General features: G+C 56.8%; 1 protein-coding gene across 1 annotated transcript in view; it reads right to left on the reverse strand.

The window, feature by feature from the left end:
* Positions 1-668: 668 nt before the first annotated feature.
* The window catches only part of ELFN1 (extracellular leucine rich repeat and fibronectin type III domain containing 1), a 70927-nt gene continuing 54199 nt past the window's right edge, over positions 669-17396 (reverse strand). The window contains exon 3 of the mRNA XM_037504491.2: positions 669-3800. Within this exon, the coding sequence (XP_037360388.1) occupies positions 1050-3518 (2469 nt within the window). The 5' untranslated portion in view covers positions 3519-3800 and the 3' untranslated portion in view covers positions 669-1049. The remainder of the gene's footprint in view (positions 3801-17396) is intronic.

Consider the following 17396-nt stretch of genomic DNA (forward strand, 5'->3'; position numbering starts at 1 on the left):
CACCCCAGGCCTCACCCCGCTGTCTCGGCAGCCCCTGTTCCTGCAGCTCTCCTGCCCCCCCACCCCGGGGTTACCTGCTGACCTGGGAAGAGAGCTCAGTGCTGCCCCACCTGGGCCCCCAGTCCCACCCCTAAACCAACATTTAAAAAACCCCAAACCTCTCCCTAAATCACACAGTAAAAGCCCAGTACAAACAGGTATTTGGGTTTTTTTCCTTTGCAGAATTTTTTTTAGTAGACATAGTCTTTTTTTCTTTCTCATTTTACAGCAAACATTGCAAATATAGAAATACTTTTTCTGTACAATAGAACGACTACAGTGTGGTGGGTGGGGGAGCACCCGCTCCCAGCCGCACCCCCACCCATCCACAGGCCCAGTCCCTCCCTGCAGTCTCAGAGGCCACGCCGGCCTTCGCCCTGCCCGCTCCGGTGACCTCAGGGGCAACGAAGACACGGCTGGACAGTGCACGGAAAACCACAGGCGGGGAGGTCCCGCGAGAGCGAGGTGGCCGCGCCCCCAGGTCTGGTGTTTGTCATTTGAAGAGAACTTTAATTATTTTTTTCAAAAAGGAATAAGTAGAGAGAGGAAAAGAAAGAAGGCAGAGAAGAAGAATCAAGTGGAAAGATAATGAAAAAAAAATTCCCCACCCCCACCCCCCGTCCCTAAGACACAGTTTTCCGAAGTCCCTCGTGTGTGTGTGTGCGCGCGTGCGTGTGTGTGTGCGTGTGTGTGTGCGTGAACAGTGTGTGGACAGCCTGCTCACTGGGGGGAATGTCGTGGCAGGTCACGCACAGCTCAGGGTTCATTCTCATGACTGTCAGCACCCCCCGCCCTGCTTTCTCTGCGGGCCCCAGGCTTCAGCAGTGCTGCACCTGGTGCGTGTGTGCGTGTGGGGGGGTGTGGGGGGTGCACGTGGTTTCATTTCATGGTAAGAGTCTCTGGGTTACAAATAGCTGCAGTGGATTTGTGTCCTTTTTGGTCCAGTGGGCGTCACGAGTTTCGGGGCGAGCGCGGGAGGGGGCGTGGGCACCGGGCGCCTGGCCTGGGGCTCAGGACTTGTGCTGGGCCGACACACCCTTCCAGTAGTCCAGGATGTCGTGCAGATCCTCATCTTTGGCGAACTGAACCTTTTTGCGCAGGGCATGGCCGGCCGCCATGAACTCCTCGTCGTCCTTGTGCCGCCGGCGGCTCAGTCTGAAGCGCTCCCAGATGCTCTGGGAGGCCCGGCAGGCGTACTCGGGGCTGGAGGAGTAGCTCAGGTTGTGGTACTGCGGGGACAGCTGCGAGTAGGCCAGGTCTCGGGGGCGGGGCCGGGTCAGGGGCTCCAGGATGGATGCCTTGCGGCCCCCCAGGCTGTCGTGGGGCGGGGGCAAAGGCGGCACGGGCGGCTCGGCCGGGTGGGAGCCGGGGTACGAGTGCCGGTGCTCGCCGTACTGGCGGCCCTTCTCGGCCTCGGCCCGCAGCACCGCGGCGGCAGGTGTCACAGTGAGGATGGCGTCGGCGGCAGGTGAGCTCTTCTCGATGTACTTGGCCTCGGCGGCCGCAACCTTGTGCATGCCGGCGGCCTCGGCGCGGAAAGCCCGCGGGCTGCGCACGGAGCTGCCCGACGAGGTGCTGGTGCGGGCGGGCCCGGCCGCCTCCACGCTGTGGTGCCGCTGCAGGCCGTGGCCAAAGGCGTCCTTGTACACAGGGGACAGGAAGCCGTGCTTGGCGGCCAGCGGCTCGGACAGCAGCATGAGCTGCGGCTCAGCTGTGGACACGGCCCCGGACTTGCCGCCCTGGAAGGCGGTGGACTCGGACTTGAGCGCGTCAATACAGTTGTTGATGATCTGGTTGACCTTGTCCACTTCCTTGGCAATGGTGGAGATCTCGGCCACCGAGCTCTGGCTGTCGGGGCCCGGCCGGCCCAGTTCACAGTCCCTGCGCTCCGTCTGCTCCCCGGTGCGCACCTCCATGTAGTTGCCCTTGCTGGCCTTGGGCGTCTCCCCGCTGTCCACCAGCTTGTACTGCTCTACCTCGCCAGTGGCTGCCGGCAGGTAGGGGATGCGGGTCACAGCCTCAGGGCCCAGCAGCGGGCCCTGGGACAGAGGGGCCAGGCCGGGCGCCTCCATCTCGGGCCCGTACTTGAGCTCGATGATGGTCTTCTTGAGGCTGCCGGCCGCCGCCGCCGAGGCCGCCTTCTTGTGCTTCTCCTCCTGACGCTTGCGCTTGCGCAGACAGTAGTAGACGGCGCCCAGCACCAGCACCATGCCGAAGAGACAGCCCAGGATGGTCATGATGTAGTGGGTGGCCGTGGAGGGGCTGGGCACGGGGCCGGGCGGGCTGGGCGGCTTGGGCAGGTAGATGGTGAGGCACGTGTGGTTGTGGTGCAGCCCGGAGCTGGTGGACACCACGCAGTAGGTGTAGTTGGTGAGCGTGTAGAGGTTGGTCAGGCGGATCTCCTCTTGGGCCTTGGTCAGCCTGGACACAGTGGACGACTTGCTGTTGTTGAAATGCTCCAGCGTGTACATGCGGTTGAACGGGCTGGGCAGCTGGACCGTGATGGTGGCCGAGTTCTGGGTCAGCTGCTTGACCTTAATGAGCGGACGGGCCTCAGCCTGGGTGGCCTGAGTGGGCAAGGCCACGAGCGGCGTGGTGCCATCGCCCGAGAAACACTCCTCGTCAGCACAGGGCACCTCGCTGGGCTCTGGGGGCACAGGGGGTGGCGGTGAGCGCCCGGGGGATGAGTGCCCCGGCACTGGGTGGGGCTCAGCCACGTAGGAGCCATCTGTGCAGACAGACTGCAGCTTGCTGAGGATGCTGCGGTGGCCGTGGCGACCCTGGCCCAGGAGGAAGTAGCCGGAGTAGAGCGGCGGTGACTCACACTGCATGCGGTCGTAGGTCTGTGTGGCATTGGTGAAGGCTGCCAGCCAGCGCAGGAAGCCCAGCAGCTCGCAGGAGCAGTAGAAGGGGTTGCTGTAGAGCTCACACACGGAGAGCTTGGACAGGCCGGCGAAGGTGGAGCTGTGCAGCCGCTGGATGCGGTTCATGGACAGATCGATGTTGAGGATGTTGGGGCACTCCCAGAAGGCGCTGGGCGTGACCACCTCGATGAGGTTGGCCTGCAGGTACAGGTACTCGAGCTTGCTCAGGCCGCGCAGCACGCCCTCCGTCAGGTTCCGCAGCCGGTTGTAGCCCAGCTGCAGCACCTGCAGGTTGAACTGACCTGAGAAGGCTCCATCCTCGATGTAGCCGATCTCGTTCTTGGTGAGGTTGAGGTACGTGAGGTTCCCGAAGCGGCTGAGAGAGGCGTACTGCACGCTGCGGATGCGGTTCTCATTAAGCCGCAGGTCCACGATGGTGTTGTTGATCTGCTGTGGGATGGCCTCGTATGGCGGCTGGTTCTGGCTGCAGATGGCCAGCCACACGAAGCCCTTGTCGCCCTCGATCAGCCAGCAGTCGCCGCGGGCCAGCCCGCCCGCGTGCAGCAGGGTGGCCGCCACACACGCCCACAGCACACCCCACCGGCAGCTGGCCATTGGGACAGTCCTGGCAAGAGGCCCTTGCCTAGGCGCCTGCCCACGGGAACTGCGGTGAGAGATGGGTGGAGACCCCCCCGAAGGGACAGAGGGGCAGGAGGGAAGGGGGCCTGTTTGCTCAGGGGTGTCCTGTCCCAAACTGCATGGTGCACAGTGCCAGAGCACCCCCTCACTGCCAGCCGCCTCGAGTCTTCCACCCACGTCCTGCCGCGGATGCCTCCTTCCCCATTGACCTGGGTGTCCTGTATGTTCCACCCAGTGCTTCCGGCTCAGCCGGTCCTGCTGCAAGACAAAAAAGGAGAGAGCAGGTTAGGAGATGGCCGGCCTGCCCCCAGGTCAAGTGGTCAAGTACAGCTGAGTCCAGCTCAGCCAGGCTGCCTGGCAGAAAGTGGAGGTGCGTTCAAGGGCCCCAGGAGAAGGAAGGGCACGGGAATGCGTGGGTATGTTAGCATGTTACGCTCATATCTGGAGGGTGGCCCTGGCCCTACTCTGATCTCCTGGTTGCCTGTGCCCTCTCTGCAGAGTGGAAATAACAGCAGCTGCTCAGCCAAGCCTATAGGAGTGGTGGCCTATAGAGAAGCAAAAACCTTGCCTGGCCAGCAGGTGCCACCTCATCAGTGACCCATTAGTCAGATGAGAATACTGAGGCGCAGAGACCAGCCAGACCAGTGTTGCATGGAGCTGTGCTCATCCGCTGGCTCTGGCTAGAGATGCTCCTGTGTCGGTCGGACACTGCAGCCTTCTGTCCCAGCAGGGTCAGTCAGCACTTGCGGGCACCCAGAGGGAGAACTCTGAGCCCCTGGACGAGGGTCCTCAGCTTCTCTCAAGGGTACCCAGGACAGCTGGGTTCTGGACCTGAGCTCTCCTATTACATGGCCTGGGCACATCATGCTCCCTCGGGTCCTCAGTTTCCCCAATGAGCCCGCTAGGTGGCATTCTACCTGGCTCTGGAACAAGCCCCTGGGAGCACCTGAGCCCTCCCACCTCTGCCTGCCCCATCCCTCACTCTACCTCCTCCCTGTGATATGAGGCACCAGAGCACCTGCTTGGCTCCTCCCTGGCAGACCATGCACTTCTCTGGCACAGGGCTGTGCCCCTGTCCCCTCGTGCTGACTTATATCAAGGTTCTGACTGTTGACCTGGGAGGGTGGGGTGTGGGACTACAGACAGGAATGGGGGCTCATCTGGGCAGAGGTGGCTGAACACACCACTGGGTTCTGCTCTTCACAGCCACCCTTCCCAGCAGGACTGCTGGTCTTCTGGGCTCACCCCTGGGTCCTCATATTTCTCCAGCAGGACAGAGGAATGGGTGTGTGTTTGCTTGTTAATATTTGGATTTACAGCGGCCTCTGTACAGCTCTGTGGCCTGGCGGGTGGCCAGCAGAGTGTATTTCACTGATATTGACATTTGCAACTCGTCTGCACTGAAGCGGCTTAAATTAGGAGAAAAATATATAATGATGTGAAATGGATTTTTCCCCCTTTGGAAACTTCATAAAGAATGGTTTTTGATCTGGTTCCTGGGAAGAGCCTATTTCTGATTTACCAAGATGGGAGAAATCAGATGGCCTGGGGGCCAGGCCACCACCCAGCTGCATGGGCCCCCGTGGCTCAGAGCTGCTGTGTGACGCCCGCACAGCACTGGGTCTCTCTCGGCCCAAGCAGAAGTGACTGCAGGGTGGGGCGGGGAGTGCGTGGGCCTGACTTGTGAGATACAATCTACAATTGTGGGGCTATTATATGAAGTTTATCTCTGTCACTGTCTTCATCTCCAGCACCTACACCTGGGGGGTGGGGGAGCTCGGGGGCTCCCTCCCCGCCTGCACATCCTTGCAGGAAGCCATGATTCCTGTCACTGAGGCTCCTGAGAAGCCGAGAGTCCTTGGCTGGAGGGGCCAAGCTGGGGGTGGCCTTTCTTCCCATGTGCAAGGTGCCCTACCAGAGGCCAGTGTTGTGGGGGAGGGGCGAGCGACTAGAGCCTCCGGAAGGGGGCGCATGGAGCAGGCCCCTGTAGCAAGTGTGGCACCTCGGCCCTGCTGATTGTAATCACCTTTAATCTCTTGCTCAAAATAACCCAAAGTCAAGTTAAGGAGGATTACAGGGCCTAAAGAACCCTTATCGCGGGCAGGAGCTGGCAGGAGGGACGGGGCTCCCGGGCCCCTGGGCACTGTGGTGTCTGCTGACTGGCACCTGGGGCTGGAGAGCAGCACACGCATGAGGCCTTGTGCATATGTGCTCGCCCACACAGGGCTCACGCGTACACGTGCTGGACTCTGCCATGGGAACACACAGGTCGGTCTGCACGAGGGCACAGGCCAGGTTATAGGGGTGACTACATTCTCAACACATTTAGTGAGACCTACATTTGCCCCGAGCGTGGGTGCGCACTTCCTGAGGGTGTGCTGGCACCTGGGAGGCCCCGGGCTCCTGTGCTGCCCTTTTCTGTTGCCACCATGGGCACCACTCTCCCCCAGTGAGACACTCTAGGAATGCAAGCTTCCAGCATGGCACCTTGTGAGGGCTTGGTGGTCTGGTGCCCAGACCTGGTCTTACCTCCCCTGAGCTCCACATGCATGCTCTGGAACCTCCTCAGTCGGCTGAGCCTGGCTGTGCAATGAGAGAGGCGGGGCTGTGGTGTGGCCCAGGGGATGAGGCTTGCCCATGCTGGGGCTCCTTCTGGGTTGAGCAGGGGAGAGGAATCCTTCCAATGGAGGGATCTTCTGGGAGTGCCCCTTGTGGTTGGCACCCCAGGAAGAGCTGCCTCTGCCCCCCTACAGCCTCCACAACCTCAACCTTGGAGGGACCCCAAAGCTCTGATTGCACCACCTCACTTTACAGATGAGAAACTGAGGCTGGAGAGAAGACCTTGTCAATGGTGACCCAGGGAATGAGCCCCTCTCCCTGTCGGGTGGGTGCTGGGTGGCTGTTTCAGAGGGTGCCTTCTCTCCCCTGGAAGCCCTGTTGCCCCTCACCTTGGTGCCACTGCAGGCTGCATCAGAGTTAAGTCCCAGGGTGGGGGACAGGATGTGGCCTCACAGTTCCAGAAACCCCATGAGGTCTGGCACAGCCAAGATCCCAGGTGCCCAGGCAACTGGCAGAATCACCTCGAGAGGCTCTAAGGGGACCGTGGACTGTCCCCAGGACCGTCCTTTCCTCCCAGGGCTCATGAGCTCGCTCACCTCACTCTCATCCTGTAATCCCCACCTGAACACCCCTCATTTATTCCAGTGCTCACACACACACTGTCCCTGAGCAGCACCCGGGAAGGGGGCACGGACCTGCTCACACTGGCCACCCACCCGCCATCCCACTCGAGAGCTGTCTCAGGTGGAGGAGGCATGGGGCGCTGCTCCCCCTTATCCTGCAGAGGCTGTACCACCGACAAATGTGCCCCAGTCCTCTGCAGCCCTGGAGTCCCTCTGCTGCACCCGTTACGTCATAAACCTGGCCCCCTCCCAGCAGATGGCACCATGGAACTTTCTGCGGTAGTCGGAGCAGCCAGCAGTCACAAGGCTACTGAGCAGAGTGGCTGGTGGTCCTCGTACAGGACAGTGTAGTGCTAGAACCTTTCAGAAACACCGCCAGCCCCGACTGATCCTGAATCCCCTCCAGTCCCTGCCCCACCCCTTCAGGGCACATTTTCTTGGAGGAGCTGCCGCCTCCTTTATCGATTTTGCTCAGCCCCCCAGTGTGGTGTCCCCTCTATGGCCTCTGGGCCAGCTCCCAGCAAGGTCACCAGCGACCTCTTGCTTGCCAGCTCCAAAGGGCACGCTCCTATTTTTATCTTTCTTGGCCTCACAGCAGCATTTGGCCCAGGTAATGGCCCATTCTTCCAGAAGCACTTTGTTTTGGGTCCCAAGTCACTACCTTCTCCTGTCTCCTCAGGCCACTGCCCGATCACTCGGCTGCACCCACTACCTCACCCTGACCTCTAAACGTCCATGTGGCTCTGGCTTGGCCCTCCTCCTCACAGCAACTCCTGCAGACTCAATGCTCTCTCTGCCAGGCCTCAGGCACACAGATAAGGCTGCCTCCCACCACACCCTCAAGCCAAAGATCAATGTGCCCTCCTTAGTGCCCACCTCCCAGTCCCATGGCACTAGCATCAGTGCCACTGCACAAGAGTCATCACTTCCCACCTCATGAAAATCACCACCTTTGCCAGAGGCTCCACCTCGTCTCCCAGTACCCCCAAACCATTCTCCCCTCCATAGCAAAGTGCCCTGGAGACCTTCCATGGCACCCTGCCCTCCCTACTTCTACCCTGATGGCATCCATTCTTCCACAAGTGGAGTGGAAGCCAGCTCCACACAGGCCCTCCAGGCCCTGCCAGATGGGGTCCGCCACCTGCCCTCACTCCACTGTTCCCTCCAGCCCCAACACTGTACCTGATGTCTACATCAGAACAAAGCCAGCGCCTCCATCTTATTCAAATTCTAGAGCCAACAACTTTACCCCCAAGTGTCTTCCCTGCTCCCCCAATCTGAATCAGCACTTTCGGGCCATCACCCCACTGTCAGCCTCTGCCTTGCTTGCATTTACCTTCCTAATGTTTTTCTCATTTCTTTGTTTTTCCCCATGCACCGGTGCTGTCCTCTCCCCACCGGGATGTACTGCAGGAGCCCCGTATTGCTCCCTGCGGGGAGAGCCCACCCAAGCAGCGCACACGAGCAGCTGGGGGCGGGTAGACAGGAGTTGGGTTCTGATGCAGCCCACACTAGGGTTCAGCTGTTTTCTCATCTGTAAAATGGGGGTCACCACCCTCGGGATAAAAATGCCCCCGCAGCACCAGCACATCTCCCCCAAGCCTCCTCCACCCATAAACACAGTGACTAGACTGGAAGTGCGTGACTGTGTCCTCACTCGGCAAGACACACCTTGAAAGCCTGGTGCTTACACTCCCCACGCACCTCCGCCCCCAGACAGAGTTGCCGCAGAGCACACAGTCCTGGGCAGCCAAGCCGGCGGCTCACAGCCTGGTCAGGAAAGGCCAGGCCTTCAAACCCTCGAAACCCAGGTGTCCCCGCCGGTGCCGGATCACGGAACAACCTCACTTAGAGGAAGAAACTGAGGCGGGCCCTGCCCGGTCACAGCACAGGAAAGTCCTGGGTTCGATTCCCTGGTTTGACAGAAACTAGCTTCATGTCTCCTTGGTCTCCTAATCTACCTGGAGGTTGGACTAAGGGCCTAATCCTTGCCTATCCCACCTTTGCCCTGCATTGGTGTAAGCCAGGGCCACTGCAGGGTGCAGCCAGGAAAAGGGTACCCCAACATAGACCAGAAGCCCCTTGATCTAGGTGGGCTGTAAGTGGTTGAGGAGTGTCTGCACCTGGCCAGCCTGGTATTCGTGTGTGCCCGGGTGCGTGTGTCTGTACACTCACTGGTGTGTGAAGGTGTGTGCTTGTTCGAGCATGTGTGGGCCTGAAGTGCCTTTGTGCCATGGGCCAAAAGGGCTAGCCTGAAGCCACTGGGGACCTGGGGGACCCTGAATGGTGGGCTATATTCCCAGTTACCACGTCATCTAGCCTCACCACAGTCTGCAAGAGAGAGGGACTGGGACAGCCACATATGCCTTGCATGGCCTAGGCCGGGTGAAGGAGAACTTGCCAGGTACCACAGCTGGTCAAGGGGATGGGCCCATCACACCTTGCTCAGCCAACTGCGGCCTGATGAGGGTCTGCCCTGTGCCCAGCAATGAGCTGCTATTAGGTGTCTGGGCAGGAGCAGTCACGTGAACACCCTGGCTGCTGGGGGTGTCTGGCCCAGCCTCCAGGGAAGGGTGCACTCTCTCAGCGGCCCTCATTTCAAGACAATCTCCCTCTCAAGGAACAGGTGTAGTGGTGACTGGAGGAGCGACAGCATGCCCGGGTCACTGGGGATGTGGGCCTGGGGGCAGAAGTGGAACCCCCACAGCAGAGAAAGGGTCAGTTTTAGAGGCCAGATTCCCTGTCAGGAGGGTGGAAACTGGAGCAGAAATGTCACTGGTGCTGGAGAGAAGCACTCCAGGCTCCCAGGTGCTGACTCCTGGTGGGGGGCTTGAGGAGGTGAGTCAGCCCCCCACCAGCAGCACCCTAGCAGGCTGGGGTGGGGGGCTACGGTGGGCCCCCCCACCGTAGAGATGGATTAGCAGCAGCAGTGCCCCAGAAGGAAGCAGCTGACCGCTTAAACATGGCTCATGGGCAGGAGGGAGGGAACATTTCCAAGCACCCTGGGTACAGAACAAATTTAACTTTCCTAAAGAAGCAGCCCCCCCCCACCCCGGGTAGGTCAAGGGCGAGTCTTTAGCACCTGAAAGTGGGGACAAAATCCCACAAGCTGCAGAAAATACTTAGACACAAGGTGGAATTTCTTATGAGATAGAGTCAAAGGGCCATCTGGTCTACCACCTGCCTTGCTTTTTAAGGCAGGGCGGCAGGAGAGCCCTTTGTGTTCATGCCCTAATCCATGTACTTGTTCCTTCCACAGCAGGTAGATACACCAGGCGCTGGGTCTTTAGGAACAGTGAGGCCCCTGTGGTGCTCTAGGAAGTGGGGAGACCAGTGGGGCAAAAGGGAGGTCTGAGCTGTGCTAGGAGGCTGGTCTTTGATCCGGTTCACTTCCCCTGCCTAGACCTCCCTGCTCCCGAGGCTGAAGGAGCAGGGGTGACCTTGTCCTGAGGGACTGCTTGCCTGGGAGAGCGCCTCCTCCCACCTCATTCTGGGCTTGTGTGCAGAATAGGCGACCGTGGGAGAGGGTGAGCGATCGGGCCTGAGCCAGAGGAGACGAGTGGAGCTCTGGGTCCCCCCTTTCCTGCCTCCAGGCCTCGGCCTCCTCACCAGTAACATCAAAGGGCTGAGTGAGGTGCCTCCCAGCGCTGTCCCGATGCTGAGTGGTCCAGCACGGGGTCTCCCTAGCCGGAGCCCTCAGTGAGCGCTCGCATGCGTACTCTTGCTCCTCCCTGCAGTGTCTGTTGCCCAGGGAAGGAAGGGGGCCGGTGTGCGTGGGGCTGGCACCCAGTTCATTCTGTCACATCACTCTGCAGCCTGTGTCGCCACTAATGAAATAAAGAAATATGGTGGTTCCAGACTTTTAAACTTCTTATGACCGGATTTGCATAATCACTGCGGCCATGCTGGGACGGGAGGGCATCTGTCTAAAAATACTGTTCCCCTCCTCGATCACTTAGCCCAGACAAAGTGGCAAGGGCCAGTCTGGGGCCAGGCCAGGGCCCATCTGAGGATTTTGCTGATGGAGTGGAAGCTCCACCTCCAGAGGGAAACTTGGGCCAAGCATACGGGGCAGACAGGAGATGAGTGGAAAGTTAAGAGATCGATAACTTCTTACCATTCCAATGTTTGGCTGATAGATCATGTTTACTGCTAATGTTTGCCTGCCTCTGCAGCGTGGCTCTGCCGCAGAGCCCAAGGAGCCGTGATGGGCACGTCAGGGTGGCCAGCACAACACGGACCAGCCAGGGCAGGTGTGGGGCAGGCCTACCCCTCTGCCTGTGTCAAGAGGCACAGAGCCATCATAGGCTTTAGGTTGCTGGGCCAGAATGGGAACGTTGGCTCTGCCCTGCTCTGGCTGTGTGGCTTTGTGCAAATCACTTGACCTCTCTGTTTTTTCCTCTGTTAAATGGAGATAACTGGTTGCTCCCTCATGGGCAATGGTAAAGACCATGACCCAGATTATTTGAGCTTTCTAGCATGCAGCCTGGTACAGGGTACTCTGTAAACATCTTTCTGTTCCAGCTGCCCCTTGGTGTGGGTGGGGAAAGGGTATATAGTTTAAGATGGACTGAGCAGACCTGCTGAATGCAATTTGTGGGTTTTGTTTCAGCCTAGCTGCCTGCCCTGGTGCCCACAGAGGGGAGCTGAGTAAGGGCTGTCCCCGGGCTCACTGCCACCTAGAATGTGCCCTCCCCCTTCCTTTCCCTCTTGATTATCCAAGGAGGTTGACTGGCTCTTGGGGCAGGTGGCCCAGCCATGCTGACTCAGCAGAGCTGGCTTCTTGGGACTTGGCCGCAGGGTCAGGTCTGGCAAGCCCCACTCTCTGCTGGCCCTGACCGTGGCCTGACACAGGGCTTCAGCAGGTGCTGGAAAGGTAAAAAGGGTGGGCACCCGAGAAGGGTGCTGAGTGCCTGCCTAGCCAGAGGCTGGCCAAGCAGGAAGTGTGTGAGCAGAACCCTCCAAGAACCCCCACATATAGAGAACCTCCAAGAACCCCCACATATCGAGGGCCTACTATATACAGAGCCTCGTCTCCAACATCCAGAAAGCAGGAGGCAGTGTCACCCAGTCAGGTGGACAGGGAAACAGACAGGGCAAGGCTTTGCACAGAAAGCAAGTCACAAGACATCGCATCCACCACCCTGCCCGTCAGAGGCGAGTTTCAGACCCACCCCTGAATATCCTGAGGAAGCTAGAACCCAAGGCTCTCTGGGGCAGACTCCTAGCACCTTCAAAGGTCTGGCCCTGGACAGGAGGCAGGGGGTGCCTGCAAACACAGCTGGAAGGGCTCTGGGCAGGGCTGAAGTCCTGCCTCCTGGGATGACGCCGGCACGCTCCAGCCCGCCTCCCTCCTGGCCCTGAGGCTCCAGGCTGCTCTGGAGTTAATTAGGGACCCAAACATTTAATGGTCTGTTATGCTTCCACTGGGCATCTTTTTAAATTAAAAAACATGATGTATGGCATCGTTGGAGGGAGAAATCACTTTGCAATGGTTTGCTGCTCAGGCGCTGGCAGGGACGTGGGGATAAGGGTGGGTGGCTGGCCTCTGGGAATAAGAGATGATACGTGACCCGCTCCAGAAACACCGGTTCAGCCTCTGCCATTAGGAAGCATGTCACTGAAGCCAGGCAAGGGTCTAGGAGCCCTGGCAGTGTCCCCATCCACCTTAATAACCCTGGCAGCCAGAAAGTTCTATCTTTAGTCTGACCTGAATCTCTCCAATTGTTTGAGGAATGACTGGTTTGAGACTGAAGCTGGCGATTTGCTGGTTCTGCTCTTTCCAATAGAACTTTGACCTCCAAGAGACCCCAAACTCTGGGACTCCCCTTTAGATGACCCTGAAGCCTGGGCAGCTGTCTGTTCTGACCGCCAATCCCAGCCTGTGAGAGGGCAGGACCTTGTCAAGTTGCTGGAAGGGGCCTTCAGGGCGCAGCTCCCTCCCTCTGCACCCCACCTCCCAGGCTTTGTCACACAGACTCAGGGTCCACCTGGTCAGGCCTCTGCTGAGCAGGCCCTGCCTCACATCATCGTTGCTAGGATTATTTAATCAGAGCGTATTTCCTGGCTGCTATTAATTGTACTAAAGATTTTGGGCATGGTTTTCGAGTGACAGTTATAAATTAGCAATTAGCCCTCAAATGTTAAATTAATAAGAGAAATAAAATACAAAGCAAAGTCCAGTTGAAGGAGTGCCAGCAATGCCAAATGGGCTAGGACGGAGTCAGGACACGTCTGCAGGGAATATGACTGGGGTGTGGACCCGTGGCCGCTGTGCAGGGAAACAGTACTGCTTGGGGGGAGGGGGACTCAAAGACGGAGTGGGAAACAGCCCAGCATGGGCCCCTGGACAACTAGGTATTTCCACATCAGAAATGGGGCCCTTTCTCGTGTTACTAGAGGGTTCTGTTGTGACACTGGGGATTTGACAAAACACTGCCAGGGGACTGCCTCTGCCTGCCTAGGGTCCTAACATTTCTAGACATTCCAGAGGGTTTGTTATTCCTACATCCTATAGGAATTGATTCCCTCAGACCTCAAGAGGCCCTGTCCCCCACACAAGCTCCCCCTCCATCACCAGCCTCCTCGTACACCAATCCCCCCACACCTGGAAACAAAAGCACAGCAATGCTCGACCTCACCACACACCCCTGCCCTTCTGTACCTGTTCCACCACAGCCTCAAGCTCACCCCTCAGGAAAGAGGCTTCTGGAAGGGAAGCCAGCACCCCAGCCAGGCCTGGGCCCAGACATCTCATTTGTAATTTGTGTGTCATCAAATCAATAGGTTTATTTTCCCCTGACATGGCTTCCGCTTCTTTGCGGCTTGGGGAACCCTGAGCCAGCCTGAGACCAGTCATCCACCTCTATCTGCTAGCGTCTTTATGGTTTGAATTCTCACATTTAACTTTCGGTGCTCCTGGAAAGTATTTTGCTGGTGTAAAGAAGGATCAAAATTGATCCCCCTCCCCCAAATAGGCTACAAATTGTCCTGACACTGTCTATTGAATAATCTGTTCCCTCAGGTTGATTTGTGAGGCTCCATCTCCTGCCCCTCCTGGAGAATGCTTTCCAAAGAGCAGGTCTGGTCAGGCCTCCCCCTCACCTCTCCCTGCAACTTCACATGCCTCCCCAGGGCCCTCCAGCATCCACATGTCTTCAAAGGGCCAACCAGGCCTTGATGATGGTCCTTTCCTGTCCCTCACCATCCCTCATTTTATCCTATAAGGCAGCAATCAACCTGCATTTCTTACGTTTTCTCTATGATACTGTTTCCTCTGCCTGTAACACTAACCCCTGCACCTCCTCAGCCACCCCCCTGCAAGTGTTCTAGTTGGTTCAGACTCCTGACAGGGTAGGATGTCTGTTACCCCAACCTGCCTGGCTTGCCCCACTGTGACCCCAAAGATTTGACTCCCCATCTGTCTCCATCACAGTCAGATTCCAGTACGAAAGCTCTTGGCAAACAGAGCTGGGTCTCACACTTGCATCCAGGGGAAGCAACAGGAAATGTCTGCAGGCTGAACTGGTGAAAATATCCCATCCACAGTCACCTGCAATCACTGCTGCACTGTGCAGCATGGCTATACCCGCCGCTGTCCAGGTAGAACTGCCACTAGCTCCCCTTTCATGAGCAGTGCCCCAGGTTGGGTGATTATGTACCCGATGGCCCTGTGGGTGGTCTCTGGACTCTCCATTGAGAGTCCATTCCCTGACTTCTGAGGCTAAAAGCAGCACCCTCGAAGCCCTCATAACTCTCTAATTAGCTTCCACATCCAGTGGAAGCATCCTGTGTCATTCCTTTGTCCAGATTTCTTCCATCTTTTTGTTTGAATAGTCTCCCAGTTTAGAGTGATTTTATGTATCTTCAAAACTCACCACCCAGGTATGGATGGAATTGCATTCAACCTACAAATTAATTTCAGAACTTTCTGTTTTGTAATATTTCTTCACAACCCATATCACTGTTCTTGTTTTCTCTCTCTCAGGAAAACTTTATGGAGTTTTTCATAATGATCCTAAATTTTTCTTGTAAATTTATTCCTGGGTATTCTGTGGGGGGTTTTGTTGTCATTGTGAGTGGGGACCATTTATTTCATTATGTTTTCCAACTAGTAGTTGCTGGTACAGATGAAAATTATTGATTTGTGGAGGTTTGTTTTCTATCCAGCCCCCGACCTTCACTCAGTTCTCATATTAAATTATTTTTTCAGTTGGTTCTCCTGGGCCTCTAAGGTCTCAAATCATATTGTCTGCAAATAATTACAATTTTTTTTCCTGTAGTCATCCCATTTAATTCTGTTTCGTGTCTTATTGCTATGTCTAGAGGTGCTGGACAATGATAAAGGGCACTGTTGGGTTTTTTTTTAATAAAGTTTTTGAATCAGAATCATTAAAAATCTCACTATTTAGAATGATTCTGGCTGTTGAAGTGAGACAGATTTTTGTGATAGAAAAGTGCCTTTCCAGTTCTATTTTTAGCAGTTACTTTAAAATCAGAAACTGGCATTGGCTTTTATCACATGCTGTTCGTCATTTATTAATGTGGCATTGAGGCTGACCTGCTGATACTATGTATTATATTAATAGATTTTTCTAATATTAAGCCATCTTTGAATTCTTTGGATAAATCCTACATAATCGTAGCAGATTATCTCTAATATTCTGTGGAATTGGATTTGTGTATTATTGGGGAATTTTGATCCTGTATTCCTGGGTGAAATCCACTGGGATTTCATTTCCTGTGCTGGCTTTGCTGGTTTGGGGTCATTCTCACTTCTACCAGGGTGATCTGTCCTGGCAGAGGCAACCACTCAGACAAGGAACACTTTTGATGGAGACCTCCTGGTTTATGAGCTGCAGGCCCTCCACAGCAGACATGCTGTGCAAAGCTGTGTAGGAAGAATCTCAAGCCACAAAGGGGAATTTTCCATCCAGAAAGAGCTGTCTGGCTTGGGAGTGAAGGGGCCACAGCCAGGGGCCCCCGGCCACACAGATGTCTGCTTACTGAGTCCCATCTCAAAGCCCACCCCACAGAACCGGGAGCAAACCATGGGGGCTTGTATTATCCAGCAACAGATAATAGGATATTAAGTGTCATTGAGCAAGCAGAACTAGACGGTGGGGAGGGCCCCTGTCCAGGGGATCCACCCCAAGGGCAGGATCTGAGAGATGCTGCAGCAAAGCTGGAAGTTGAGAAGGGGTGTCTGTGGTTCTGGGGTCAGGGAAGGCGGGTCAACACTCTCTCACAGGGCAGTGGTCTGGAGCTGCATGTGGCTTGGGCCCTGCTGTGCCCCAGGCAGGTGCTTTGACTGATGGGCCTTGTGATACCCACTAACGGCTTACAGAAAGGAACACGGCGTTTGTGGACACATTGGGTAGTGGGGAGCCCTGACTAGCACTTCCCCCACAGGCGGTGGCATCGGGATGGGATCAGATCCTGGACTTAGGTTAGGTTCCCAGTGCTGGCAAATCAGTCTCTTCTGAAAAATGGGAGCATCTTCCCTTGCAGCCTCACTGAGGGGCTCCCATGAGAAAACAAATGCCATGTGGCAGCTCAATAAGGGCCGTGTGTGCCTCTCCATGTCCTAAGATCCAGGGGTGGAGGAGGCTTTAAGCAAAGTCCAGGAAGTGGGACCAGACCTGGGGGAGCCTTAGAATTGGGGTGGCATCTTTCTCAAAGGGGCTGTGAGCTAAACCTAGACTTAGGAGGGCTTGAGTACGGCACGCCCTCCCGCCCTCACCCCTGCACTGCCCCCTGCTCACTTGGCCAGCTCTGTAAATCCTCCCTGGCACTCAGAGTCCATAAAAAATCAATCTAATAACACAGCAAACATTAATTATAGCAAAAGGCCAAGAATGGATTGATCTGGAAGAGGCTACTCTCCTGTTAGTCACTGAGATGCTTTGGGTGGGGGTGGGAGGGGCTGGAATGGTGACAGGGGTGCAGACACCATGAAGACAACTGGATGTGGGAGTCCTGGGGTTTTCTATTTCCATGCCTGCTTGGGGCTCCAAGGGTGAGCCTGTCTCCCAACACGGGGGCGGGGAAGGCAGGAAGTGAAGTTGTGGGGAGGCACCTGGGATCTGGGCTGGCCTCTCATTAGTTCTGAGGCCCAAAAAGGAGCATTCGAGGGGGTGGTACTTCCTCCTGAAGATCACAGTCATGGAAGAGGAGACTCAGCCAGACACCAGGCACTGAGCCCCTTTCATAGCTTCCCCCCCCCAAGCCCCACCCACAGCGCTCACAAGCCCAAGGGGGTGCGAATGCATGCTGGGGGCCACAGCTGGAGCCTCCACCCAGGTGAGACCCAGAGTCAGGCAGAGATCAGAGTCAGGAGTTGAATAAGGAGGAAAGAGGCCTGGTTAGAGGCTGCAGAGCCAGCCGGGGGCCACCCAGGATCACTTAGAAGTTTTCTCCCTGACCCCACAATGGAAAAGAGCAAAGGGAGGATTCAGCCCCACTTCTGGGGTCTTTGGGAAGTCAGATCCTAAGGAGGCAGCCCCCACTCCCTCGGGTCCCCCTCTTCCCCCCAGCGTAAGGCCTTGTCCGTCATTTATTTCCAGCTAGCCCTGGGAAGGAGACCAGGCTGCCTGCTCTGGCATTCAGATGTCAGGGAGGCAGAGGCAGCCCCAGAGTCTCGCACCCTCCACCCTGGCCCAAAAACCTGTGG

This window comes from Talpa occidentalis, unplaced genomic scaffold, assembly GCF_014898055.3.
Source record: "Talpa occidentalis isolate TD23 unplaced genomic scaffold, MPIMG_talOcc4v2.1 talOcc4.12, whole genome shotgun sequence".
NCBI lineage: Eukaryota > Metazoa > Chordata > Mammalia > Eulipotyphla > Talpidae > Talpa > Talpa occidentalis.